The sequence below is a fragment of the Stenella coeruleoalba genome (assembly GCF_951394435.1).
Source record: "Stenella coeruleoalba genome assembly, chromosome: 9".
Lineage (NCBI taxonomy): Eukaryota > Metazoa > Chordata > Mammalia > Artiodactyla > Delphinidae > Stenella > Stenella coeruleoalba.
This window is the reverse complement of record NC_137155.1, coordinates 12,704,830-12,718,658: the sequence shown is the minus strand read 5'-3', so window position 1 is coordinate 12,718,658 and position 13,829 is coordinate 12,704,830. Positions and strand designations below refer to the sequence as shown.

The following is a 13,829-nucleotide window of genomic DNA, read 5'->3' as shown; positions in this document are numbered from 1 at the left end:
CCAATTGTGATTTAAGGGAAGAGTTATTTTGTTTCTCTACCCATCCATGAATCTTTTGCATAATTATATACTCACTTTTAGCTCAATGAGGTCTTAACCCCTGAGGATTCTGTTGTTGTTAGTAAGCCATCTTTATTGCTTTCCTCACTCTGAATGTGAGGCCTCAGGCAACTCAGCCTCTGTGTTTATCCATTTGGTGTATGGTAAAAGGATGAATGGACTTGCTCTGTGTGACTCCAGTGCGCAGAGGTAGGATTTAGAGGAAGAGGCAAATATCAGCGTGTCTTTCTCATTCTACGAAGATGCCTCCTACTGTTCTGCTTTTCTGTGGGGATTGCATCCAACTTTCCTCCTTTTCACTTGAAAGGTTTCTCCTTCTTCATGAAGATTCTACTCCAAAATTAGAGGAAGACTGTATCATTCCTTCCTTTATTTACCAGTTTAACTAATAATGACTGCATGCCTATAGTGTGTCTCAGATTATGTTTCTGCTGCAGGGGAGAGAGCATCAAACACATCGGACAAGTTCTTTCCCTCCAGAAGCTTCCATTCTATTAATACTAATGGACAGAGAGAAGAGGAAATGACCCCATCTGAGTGAGCTAGGGAAGACCTCACTGGGAGATGGTATTTTAAACCATAACCCATTCACATGTATTTTCTTTCTTGTCCTCTTACACCTTGCTTAAGGCTCCACACTTTCAGTTATTCTTTTTTCTTGCATAATTAAATGAATTTCAGGATTTTTCCCCCCCATCTTCAAAAATAAAACCTCTGTCTTCCTGCACACCTGTTTGAGCTACTGTCTAGTCTCTCTCCTTCCCAGACCTTTACACAAGCCTCTAAAATATTCTTTCGCCTCTCACATTCTTTTCATTTTCTTAGCCCCCTTGAATCTGGCTTTTGTTTCCACTGCTTTATTGATATTGCATCTTAATGAGCATTTATGATTTCCTGGTCATCAAATCTAATGCCTTTTTTCAGTTTTTATTTCCATTCGTTGATTCATTCATGTATTCACTGAAAAAAAAACCCAGTACTTGTCCTCTCTGCTGTGACATTGGACACAGTATTTCTTTCACATGGAAGGTCCTTTTCCTTGTGTTTGTAAGGCTAAATTCCCTTTATTGAAGGGACTGTTCAAATGTCACTTTTTTAAATCTCTACTTGATTTTTTAAAGAAAAGTCTCTTGTGGAACTAAATGTTTCTATTTTGAATGATAGATTTTAACCTTACTGAGAGATGGAACTCTGTTTTATTGATTTGGGGATCTCCCACTGTACCTGACAGGGTGCTTTGCGTGTGATAAGTACTTATTAAATATCTGTTAAATGCCTGAAGGAAGCAGTAAACAAAAGTAACTTCATTCTTTGAACTTCTTTTAAAAACTAGTGTTGCAGAACAGTGTATTATTTTATTCTAAAAAGATATTTAAAGAACTAAGTTATTTAAAATGTGGAATCATATTTGAAGAAGATGTTTGAAACTGAAGACATGCCATCATAGGGATAAATAAGTAAATCATGTCACTAAATGTTACTTTTCTACATTTTCACTTACTCATCACACTTTTTCAGTCAAATGATTGACTGGGTCAGTGGTTCATGGTAAAAAATATGTTTGATGTATTATCCTAAACATGCTTTTGAAATTCTGTCTCTCTTTGCTGTCTGGTCTTACCTTCTGGCATTTGATATCCAGTTTCCTCATATGTCTGATTTTCATTCAGATGGATTGGCAAAATTATTCTGAGTGTAATGCAAATATGTTTTTCTTTTGAGTTCAGTATATAAAGTAAACATCAATATGCTTTGACTATCGTTAGTGATAATTCAGAGGAATGTGAAATGTGTGTGTTTCTTCCATTAAGTTAAAAAATTGCCATGAAGAGAAGGATATGGTAATATGGTTTTTTTGCTAAGTAAATAAAAGTAGAGATTTAAAATTTACATAACAGCTCTACTGGCTTATTGGTGTTTACAGGTAAAATGTTTGTAGGTTGAAGTTTATTTCTAATTACATTGGAATAGAAGCCAAGGCATAGTTGTAGCAAAGCAGAAAACTTTGAATGAGTACTACTTTAAGTATTGTGTAATAATTAAGATCAAACTTATCTGTAGATGTTTACTTAATTGAAAAGGATGCGTAATCACTTTTTTTTAAAAACCAAGTAAAACCGGTCCTATAAAACTTTTCCAGGATCAGGGCCACTCAGAAATCCTAAGGAGTCTGATTCTGTACGTAATTTAGTATAGAATGACAGAATCCAGAGTAGCTGAGTTCAGGTCCTGGCTTGTCCATTTACTAGGTACATAACCTTGGGCAGATTACTAACCTGCTCCATGCCTCAGTTTTCTCATTTGTAAAATGGGTTCATCAGAACATGTCTCTCATATAGTTGCTATGAGGATTAAATGAGATATTTCACATAAAATGCTTAGAACAGTGTACAATAAGTGCTTAGTAAGTATTAGTTTTGATCATTAGTAAGTAAAATGATAGATGTAGTATAAATAGTTAGAATTCTTATTCTTCTTTCAACATGAGATAGCCAAAATACCTTCTCTACTCCTGAATGTTTTTCCTCATTGGTCCTTAGTGGTTCTGAAGAAATTAGTCTACCTTAAGGTGTGAGGGACAAAGCAAAGCAGATTAAATTGCATAGGAAGTTTGACCTACAGAGTAATGGAATCAAGATGAAAAAGAGAGATGTCAGGATCTTAAACACTCTGATGAAGGCTCTTTTTGAAGAATTTTCCATCTTGAAAGGTGTATTCTCCATGAATGCTAGCCTCTTAATTTCTCTTTTAACATATTTCTCCCAGAAAATGTTTTACAGTTAGTAAATGAGTGAGGCTGAGCAGAAGAATGTGAGGAGAATTAATCGATTCAGTTAATGACATGCTTTCTAAGCAAATGCAGAGGACAGCTGAGGGATTGTGGAGGGCTTCTAGACTACTCCAGTGATCTGGGGGGCCCTGCAGGGAATATAAAATGTGAAGTCAAGAATATATATAGGACACAGATGTAAAGCTGAGCACTCCTAGGGTGAGAGGGGCTGGGAGCAGAGAGGTTAAATAGACAGGAGGCAGTGGTGTAAGGATGGCTTAGAGGGTAGAGTATCTGAGTGTGAGTCATAGTTTGCTCTTCACCAACTGTGAGATCTAGACAAGATACTTAATCTCCCTAGGCTTAGTTTTCCTGTCTGTAAAATGGAATAATTTTATAGATTACAAATAATACCTATGTCATGTGAGATAATTTGGTTTCATTCATTGCCTCTTTATACTCCATATAAGGACCAGTTTATCTAATTATATAAATCAATGGCTTCCCATGACACTTAGAATAATATCCCAGGTCCTTACCAGGCCTGTAAGGACCCATATGATCTGGCCCTTGCATACATACCTGACCTCACTTTATACTACTGCCTCTTTTACTTACTATGTTCCAGCTACAGTGAGCTTCTGTTTCTAAATATGGTAAGCTTTTTACCGCAATGCAGTCTTTTAATTGGTTGATCTTGTTGCCTAGAAAGGTTTTCCCTAGATTTTCACATGCCTTCTCCCGGTCTCAGATAAGATGTAATATTGTCGAAGAGGCCTTTACTAACCTGCTAGTCGAGAAGAGCCCTCTCTGTGATCATTTCATTTTCTTCACATTAATTATCATTTCCTGATATTTTCTTGTTTATGTCTGAATGTATCTTACACTAGAATATGAGCTTCATGCAAGTGTGACAATATCTGTCCTGTTCACTGCCGTATCCCTGTGCCTTAGAAGAGTTCCTGGCATGTAGGAGGTGCAATATGAAGATTTTTGAATAATTGAGTGAATGAATGTGATTCTTGTCTACAATGAAATAAATATTAGTTCCTTTTTTTAACTGCATGACTCCTCTTCTCTTTATGCTTTCCTGTAAGACTGCAACAGAAAATATAAAGATGAGCCTGGAGCATCTTGTAGTGCCACAAAGGAAGGAAGTGCTGAAAACAAAAAAACACATAATGATGGGGAGTATGTCAGAGGGGCACAGGAGCCAACTGAAGAGCTCCCAATGGCCAAAACTGGAATGATTTGAACAATAAAATACAGTAGTATTGTATTATAAGCCAGAGTATAAAATTAATATCCATGAGTCTGTGCTGATATAAATAAATGATTGAATGAATGAATAAATAGGAAAGAAGGGACTAATCTCCTGTGCGGAAGAATTCCAGATGGTTTATGTAGACACTGCCCTCAGGAAGGAGTAGCACAACTCCCCACGCCTTAAGTGTGGACTGTGCGTGGTGACTTCCTTCCAAAGAGCACAGCGTGGACAGGGGGAGGAAAAAAGAGTGATTTGACAGTGGAGAAATCTTATTAACATTACCTCGCCAGGTGATCAAGGTCAATACCAACAGTGATAAATCATGTTGATAGTATGTACCTTTGTATGCTGTGTGGAAAATGGCACTTTACTTTTATCGTCCTCCTTCTCGAAACCCATAACCCCAGTCTCATTATTTGAAAAACATTAAAAAAAAATCCCAGTGAGGAATATTCTACAAAATACCTGATCAGTAGTCTAGTAGTCTTCAAAACTGTCAAGATCATCAAAAACAAGGAATGTATGATAAATTGTTACTGCCAAGAGGAGCCTAAGGAGGCATAAACATCATGTGGATGAGGATCTTGGAACAGAAAAAGGACATTAAGTTAAAATGAAAGACATCTGAACATAGGCACTTTAATAATAATTCATCAATATTAGTTTTTTAATTGTAAAATATGTATGACATTGATGTAAGATGTTAATGATAGGGAAACTGGGTGTGTTGTATATGGAAACTCTCTGTAGTATCTTGGTATTTTGTCTATAAATCTAAAACTGTTCTAAAAAAGTTTTTAAAAAATTTGTGAACATTTTCCCACTGTATTCTCCTGTTGCATCATTTTAAGTGGGAAGCCCGATGATTTTTAAGTAGAAGGATGACATGATATGATTTGTGATTTTAAAATGATCATCTGAAAGATGTGCAAGTACAATTCCTTACCGTGATCTGCAAGGACTGGCATGGTCTGGCCTCTGTAAACCTCTCCAATTTCATTTCCTGTCTCTTTCTTGCCATGCTTCAGTTACGCTGGTCTACTTTCAGTTTTTTTTTTTTTTTCTTCCTGTATGCCAGTCTCTTTCCTGCCTTAGGGCTTTCACACATGTTATTCTCTTTGTTTTCAAAGTTCTCCTCCATCTCCTCTCCCCATGGCAGTTCCTATGACTGCTTGTTTAGTTGTCTTCTCCACTATTCTTAAGTCCAGAGTGGGCAGGACTACCTCTTTTTCATTTACTTACGTATAGCCAGTACCTAGCATAATGCCTCACTCAAAGCAACGTTCAGTATTTGTTGAATAAATAAATAGTAATTACTGTTTTCACTCACGCTTTAAACAATATTAGTGTGAAGTTCTATTTTAGCTGCTATGAGTACATACAAAGGGTTTATAATACATAATTCTGACCCTGAAATAGTTCCCAATTTAAAAGGAGTGATTGAATAATGTTGTAGCATGGAGGAAGGCGCTATAGTTGGAGTGAAGTTCTGCCACTAGCCAACAACGTGACATCAGATAAATTATTTACCTTCTCTGTTCCTTTATTTATCTATCTGTAACATTAAGGAGTTTGACTGGAGTTTCCTATGGCTTTGGTTCTCAAATCTGTGTACAATTAATGGTACATTGGTTCATTTATTTCTTCCCAGGCTCCAGTCTGAGTCAGTAGGTCTGGGTGGGGTCCAGGAATTCCCCAGATGATTGTGATGTACCACTAGGTTTAGGAACTACTGATTTAGGTCTTTCTAGTTTAGGGGAAAGGCGGGGGCAGGGGAAGGGAAATAATCTTATAATTCTATTGTAGTATGTAGCCGACTGTGAAAGTGCAAAAGTCAGGAGTCAGGCAAATTAAGGTGTTGTATTTGTTCAGAGGCAGGGAAAATATTTTTTTGCTTGGGTGATGTGGGGACTTAATGAGACAGCAATGTGGAAATGGACTTTGAAGAGAGGATGCGGATTTGGGCAGGTGCAGAAGCGATCACGATTGGTGTTTTGTCTAGCTTAGTTGGAGGCCAGAATATATGCAAAGAAGCAGGAGGGAAAAAATTACCCATTTTGATGCAACGGACCATACTTCTGATCTTGTTTTCCCCATTTTAACTGTGATACTTGGTTGTCCTTTTGGAGATGAAAGATTATATTACTGTAGCTTGGTCTTCATTAGGTAGAGGTAAAACGAGGTGATGGACACCATGAGGACGCTTTGGGAAATAATTGGGCATATTCTTTCTCAAGCCTTTTAGGGCTGTGCCCTTTGAGATCCACTTTGACAGCCCCATTGGTTTCCTGGTTAGACACAAAGAATATCAGGACCCACTGTGCTATCTAAAATAATAATTTTGCTGTCAGAATGATTACTATTAAACCAAAGTTGGCTTTTTTATTTAGATGAAACCGTATAAAGGCAACATTCTGAGTAAATTATATGGCATCCACGTGATGAAATAATGAGCTTAAGTTTAGGGGATGAAAGTAACGATCTAATGCAATATTTAGAATAGGTATACAGTATGTAGTTATTAACCTAAAAGTCACATCCTGCATTCTTTTGATTTGTGGAAGATTTGTCATTAATTGCCAGGAAGCCTCTGATTTTTAATACATAATCATGTCATAGCTGTTGACTTTCTTCCCCTTCTCCTGCCTTAAAAGTACGTCTTTGTAAATAGATTACTTTCAGATCTGTAATGCTCCTTTTAAACATTGGGTTGCTAAGTTTAGCCCTGTTGCTCTCTTTTTTAAAATAGAATTCCCCCCCAACTTTGCCTCTGAGTCATCACTGACAAATCACACTTTGTTTTTTCATGGATGGCAACTGGCGTAAAATCTTATTTAACCTTCCTGCCCAGTGGGAGCCTGCTAGTTCTGAAATGCTTTTTGTTTTCATGAGCTACCGTTGTGTGGAGAAAATGGGTATGATCTTCCATTTGGAAAACAGTCTGTGAGATGAATTCTGACCCTTCATTCAGACTCACTCTAAATGGGGCTGTTTTTATTCAACGGTTGTCAAAGACAGCTTTTCAAGGCAGGGTCAGAAACACCAAAGTCAACATTGAGAAGAAAGATTGAGGTAATGGGCAAGAAATGAGGCAGCTAGGCTGACTTTTAGCCTAGCATCCAGCCCATGCCCACCCCTGGAAACCATTTCAGGTCAATCTAGGAGCTACACATTAACCTGTAACCATCCAGTCAGCCCACTACTTCCTGCAGCCCTTGCTGTTGTTGGCCTATTGACTATCACTTGACTTTGAAATTAGAAAAGTGGAAATACCAAGCCCCTTGTGACTTTTTGCTTGCAAAGAATTACCTTTATTAATGTGAATTATTGGCCTCCAGTAGCACCAGAGCTCCTTAGAGTGACTTTCACTAGGCTTTTTGAAAGGGACAATTCCCCCCTCGCCAACATGGCTAGATCAAAGAAACACCTTTCTTGGAGTAAAACCTCAGACTTGAGAAAATTTCCTCAGTTTCAGGAAGAGCCTTCATGGGAAAACAACTACTATTGCATCCCTGGTAGCTTTTTATCTGTTATATTGTTAAGAAGAAGAACAGAGTCAGAAGTATAGACCTTGGAAGCAAATTTAAGACCATTTACTAATCTGCAAATTGTGTTCTGTGTTCACATTTCCTAGGGTGGCATTGTAGGCTTGCCTCTACTTCAGCCAGACCATGTGGGGTATTATCTTCTTATGTATTGTTCGTGCATTATTTGGTTTGATGCAGGAGTTATGCTTTTTTTTAAAAAAAGTCTGAAAACAATTGGTTTAGGTCAAATGCCCAAGATTTTATAGAGAAAGTGTCTGAAGGTCAATGTGGTTAAATTAAATACCTACAGTTGTACAACTAGAGGTTGACAGAAATTAGGAACCATGAATCTGGACTTCCATCCAGTACATTTTTACTACAAAATGTTGATTTGATTTTCCATTTTGAAAGACACAGAAGTGATCTGTGAAACGATGATTAGCCCCAGGCAGCCCCAGGCAGCCCTGGAATGCTCCATGGTTCAAATGCCCAAGACCAGATGGAGGTCCAGAAGTGGATGACTCAAAGTTTATTAGTTTTGCCACCTGGGCAGTATAGCCAAACCAGCTGCCATAAGGCAGTTCCAATTTCAACAAAGCAGTAAATGAACATAAAAGTGAGTGTAAATCCCAAGAAAAAAGTAAAGGAGAATGACTGCTGCTGCAAGGAGATTCATCCAGGCTGAGCCCCATTGACGGCCCTTGTAGGAGGCACATCTGCCATGCCAGGTAGAAGGCAAGGACAGGTTGCAGCACCAAGCCCTGAAGAGTCACCCCTTGAGTTGCTCCAGGAGCCAGTCTCCATTTGGGATGTTTGACTTGCTGGCTTGGTAGATTCCTAATCGCATCTGATGTTAATAGAATGAGAAAAGCCAGCTCCTGTTAGATCATGATGATGCTGTGAGGCCCGAAGCTTTTATCTGGAAACTATGGAAAGTTGTTATTTGGTCACCTCCTTTCCATAGTTCTGGGCCCTTGGAGGCATGGATAGTCATTGGAACATAAGCCCTTTGGGGCAGATGACCAGGAATCAAGTCATTATCCTTGTATGGAATTGAATTATTATAGGTTTTTAAGATCTATATATGAAATACTCCAAGAGTCAGAGGTTGACCCTACAGTTTTAGATGACCCCTTTAATAGATTTGTAGTTCTTGAAAGCTGAGACAAGTATAATAATGAGGATATGATCCTAGGACCAAGTTGAAAGAAGTACAGTCATTTTTGTTTAAATGAGAATGATTCACTAATGAATTAAAAAAAGTTAAGTAATCTCGATCCTCTGTGCCAGTAAGAATGCTTTGGGCAACAAGGAACAGAAAACTTGATTAAACTGACTTAAACAAAATAGAGGTTTATTATTACTATTTTTTCGTGTTATGAGAAGTTTAGAGGAATGTGGCTCCTGACTAGTTCACCTGCTCAGTGATGATGCAGTCTCTTTTTGTGTCGTCTTGATGGAAAGTAAAAGGGGAAGGGAAAGTACTAGTTGCTGATGTACTCTGCCATGGCTTCGATGCTAAAGGCTGGACCAGGGTTCCATCCCTTGGGTTAACCTCTGCCTTCAGGTGATCTTTTCAGGAGCTGAGTGTTTCCGTGTTTTTATTTCTCAATTGAATGTTACTCAGTACTTAGTCTCGCTCAATAATGTAATACTGCTCTTCTCTTCTTTGTATGATGAAAGTGTGGTTGCGTGCATATTTTCTAACCAAGCAAGACAATTTTTTCTCTCTCCTTTTTTCTTCTACAATGACATGAAGTGAAATCAAACGAGAATATTCCTATTATAACCTTCTGTTTATGAGTATAGATAAAGTAGCTTTTTTTTTTCTTCTTCTGGTAGGTGGCATGTTTGACTCACGTCGCTGTGAATTATCTTATTGGCCAAGAGGAAGCGCGGCGCTGGGGCACAGCTCACGGAAGTATTGTTCCTTACCAGGTAAGAATACAGCAATATAGGATCAGTCTATTAGAATCTGCAGTTCTGTACGATATGAGTTTGAGAGATGATTCCTTTTTAAAAAAAGACTTTCAGGGTTTTCTGTCATATATCTTTGTTTGACTATAACAAGGTTCTGTTATTCACTTCAAATTCTGTGTTTTGCACATTTCTTCATCAGAAGATTAGTAACAGGACACTTGAATGGATCAAAAGAACTTGCTGAAAGTGAGTGACTTTTAGACTCAGATAATGGTTTGCTTTTATTTTTTTCACCCAAAAGACACACTGATTGTACCCATTTTATAAAGCCTGGTTTGTTCACCATGTCAATTAAAAACCAAATGTTACCTACCCCAGCTGACAATAATATTCTCACAGGGTTGGAGAAAAATGAAAATTTGCGTGTGACAGATCTTCAGTTCTTGAGCAAAGCAGATGGTTCAGGAACTGCTGTTCTTTATTAAGTGTCTAAACTTGTCCTCAGAAATTCTTGACTTTGGCTAGTGTGAATGAATATGTGAAGAAACTATGACTTTTCAAAAATAAAAACAAAAACTCCTCTTCAACCTTTTCAACAGAGGACAATGTTGGAAACCATGGGAGTCCATCTCAAATGTTGAAAGTTCAGGCTTCAGTTTTTGATGTGTATGGAGAAAGTATCTGTGAGTCGGAAGGCTTTACAGTAAAGTTCCAAATCATGTCACATAGGGAGGTATTCGCTATGTTCAAGTATAACGTTTATAGTCTATTTTTTGCTTATTTTAAAAAACAGAATGTCTTTAAAAATGTTTTGTGTAGACCTCAGTATCCCTCCTGGGTGTTTACACCGAGAGCTCTGGCATCTTGGGTGTGCTCTCAATTATTTCACTGTGAGGTGAAAGGAAATTTAGAATCATCGGCTATTTTTATTATAGGTAGAAGATATGGGAGACTTCTGTGTGTGTGTGTGTGTGTATGTGTGTGTGTTTCTTTTCATTAAAGACAGAACTGTACTTTTCCTTCTTGAATTGCCCCAGTTACGTAAAATGGACACTGTGCTTATTTGATCTAGTTGATTGCAGCTTTATAATCTGTAAGAAATAAAAGAAGATCTACTAGGGACTTTCCTCAAAAGCCCAGAATTAATTTGTTTCCTCTTGATGGAGAACGGGTTCAGCACTGTGATTAAGGAACAAATGCAAATTTAGCTTGAATGAAGCTAGTATACCAAGATGGAGCCTAGATATGTTTGTAGACCCTGGTCTGTTTTCAATTTTTTAAAATAGATTTGGGAAATATTTTTATGGGTGAATTACAGGGCAGTTATAATTCAGTTTTCTACAATAATTAAAGCGTTGCATCTCATTTGAGTTGTCTGAGGTTTGGGCTGAAAGCCTATGATGGAAGACTCTGATGGTCTCAGGAATTAGTTACGGTGGCCACCTCACTCTCTTCAATTTTTTAAAATTTCCTTTTATTTTTATATTTTAATTGAAGTAGAGTTGATTTACAGTGTTGTGCCAGTCTCTGCCGTACAGCAAAGTGACTCAGTTTTACACATACAGACATTCTTTTTCATATTCTTTTCCATTATGGTTTATCCCAGGAGGTTGGATATAGTTCCCCGTGCTATACAGTAGGACCTTGTTTATCCATTCTAAATGTAATAGTTTGCATCTACGAACCGCAAATTCCCAGTCCATCCCTCTCCCTTCTCAATTTTATTGAACTCTGAAGGATTCTGGGGATCAAGGACCTCAAATGCATGAAATGAAAATTTTTGAAAAGTAGTGCTCCTTGATTTGTGTGTTATTTTGTATACATGCAATTTTTTTTTTTTTGGCCGCTCTGTGCAGCATGTGGGATCTTAGTTCCCCAACCGGGATCGAACCTGTGCCCCCTGCAGTGGAAGCACGGAGTCTTAACCACTGGACTGCCAGGGAAGTCCCTGTATACATGCAGTTCTTAACTTCTCCGGTTGATTATCCACTTGCGCCCTTTCCTCCCTGCTCTTTGGCTGCCACCTTTTTGAAAATGAGTAAATTAAACAAAGTATACAGAATTGAGATAAGCATTTTGCTGCTTGAACATCTTAGTGGAGGCTTTTCTGAGAATTCAGATTTTTAAAAGGAATTTTTGACTTCATTGCTCCTTTTGTTCCCATTATCAGTGGGTTTTGCCCCTGAGAAGTACCTAGCCCAAGGGATTGATCATTACATAATGCTCATGTTAATATTTTTCATGCATTGGTATTAGTTCAATGTTTCTCAACCCTTCAAACAATTATATTTGTAAAGACAGGAGTGTTTTAGGGACAGGAGAGGAGAGTGCAGAGAAAGCAGCTTGTCTTCAAAAAGAATATATTTTGTTTATTATGTATATGTGCAGTTATCAGTGTGGCCACCCCTCTTTAGATATATGACTAACATGATACACATCGAGGACCAAAGCAACAGCCTGGCTGCTCATAGCCTCCTATCGCTGTTAATCTTTTCCTATTTCAGTTGGCTTCCCCACACTTATTTCTCTTAAACATGCACATGAATCATTTGGAAACCCCGTTAAGATGCCGATTCTGATTCCAGGTGATGTTGATGCTGCCCATCACAATGATAAGACTGTAGACCTAGACTTTCTTATTATTGATGACTGCACCATGTCGTTTATATTCCACTGGCAAATCCCAGTGCTGATTGGATTTAATAGTCCATCTATTCCGTGCCTGACTGAAGCAGTGAATATGGCTGGGGAAAAACATAACCACCATGTTATGTTCATGGCTGTCTCTCCCCAGCCTTACTCAGCAATCTTGCCACATTTATCTACATATTTATCCTCTCTCTCTCATAAGATTATTTCAAATCTTCTGTCTCTTCAAGTCTTCCTCCTCTCTCCTCATCCTTAGGCAAAGACTTTGTCTCATATGACACTAAAAATTGATGCAACCAGAAGAGAACTGCTGCATTTTTTTTTCTACCATAACTCTCAAACTTCATTTCCTCCTATCACAGTGAATGAACTGTCCCTTTCCACAGTTTGCCGATTTAAAGGCATTGCTCCTGCACTCGATCTCTTCCATCACCTGTATTATCTGTCATCGGTTAAATATATGATCACGTCCTTCACTTTAAAAAAACCCAGCCTTGGACATCGCCCCCCCCATACCCTAACCCCCCAACTCTGGGGCATGTCTTATTCCATTTACCATCCCATTTCTTCATAGGACAAAACTCTTGAAAGTTTTGGGTGGTGTCTGCTGGAAGGAAACACTGCAACCTCTATTCTGCAGTGCCATTTGTACCTCACAGGTAAAGAGACTTTACAGCACTCTGAAACCTCAGGAGTTTGAGTGCCGGGGACTATCAGGGGATGCTGACTTTCTGGTCAGTTCATTAATAGGAATACTCTTCTTAAGCTTTTTCTTGAGCCTTTCAAATGTAGGGCCTTCAAAGAGAATTGTTCCTTTAAATGGCCTGATAATTCACATGGTGATTTCTTTCAAACTTTCCCCTCCCCCACCAAGAGCTTCCAATTCAAGAGAGTGAAGAAAACAATTATTCAGATGATTGAATAAAACCATGTCTCCCTTTCTTCAGTTTGGGCTCATTCAACCAAGGAATAGAGCAGGAAACTGTGCTATGTTATTTCTGGTAGGGACCTTATACTGTGTATTTAATTTGGCATAAGCAGAGACTGAGACAGGCAGTAAATTCCAAGTTTGAAGAGATACAGCACTTTGCTATCATTCCTTAGAAAAACATCAAAATGCTGTTAAATCATAGCAGATTAGGTAACCTTGGGAATCTTTTTCTTTTAACCCATGTTAAGGATGTTTTAAAAAGCCAAAATGTGAATGATATACATCTGTTTCTTGTGTGACTTTTTCTTTGTACCATAGTAGCAGTAAAGCATTCATTTGCTGAAGTTTGCAAGTACAGTTTAAACAAGCATATGATTACATTGCATATATTTAATTGCTGCATTGATAATAAGAGTAATGATAAACATGCTGGCTTCCATTGAACACATATCATGTAACTGGGATATATATCTACATATATGTATATTTTTCCTTCTCATTTTATATGGATGAAAGGGACGTCTAGAGAGGTGAACCAACTCTCCTATGGCTATAGCTAGAAAGCCAAAGGGCCTGGATTGTAACCATGATTTTAAGTTTTCAAAATTTGTTTCCTTTCTCACTATATCCGAACTAGTGGTTCTTTTGGTGCTTGACACATTGTAGCTACCTGTCTTTTAGTTTCTTTGGCAGATAGAATTCTTC

At 38.0% G+C, this 13,829-nt stretch overlaps 1 protein-coding gene across 4 annotated transcripts in view; it reads left to right on the top strand.

Moving 5' to 3' along the window:
- Positions 1–13,829, top strand: part of SUGCT (succinyl-CoA:glutarate-CoA transferase) — a gene marked incomplete at its 5' end in the record, with an annotated part of 694,779 nt that overhangs the window by 124,060 nt on the left and 556,890 nt on the right. For all 4 annotated transcript variants that reach the window (XM_079931161.1, XM_079931162.1, XM_079931163.1 and 1 more), the window contains one exon: positions 9,467–9,562. In XM_079931161.1, coding sequence (XP_079787287.1) covers positions 9,467–9,562 — 96 coding nt within the window. The remainder of the gene's footprint in view (positions 1–9,466; positions 9,563–13,829) is intronic.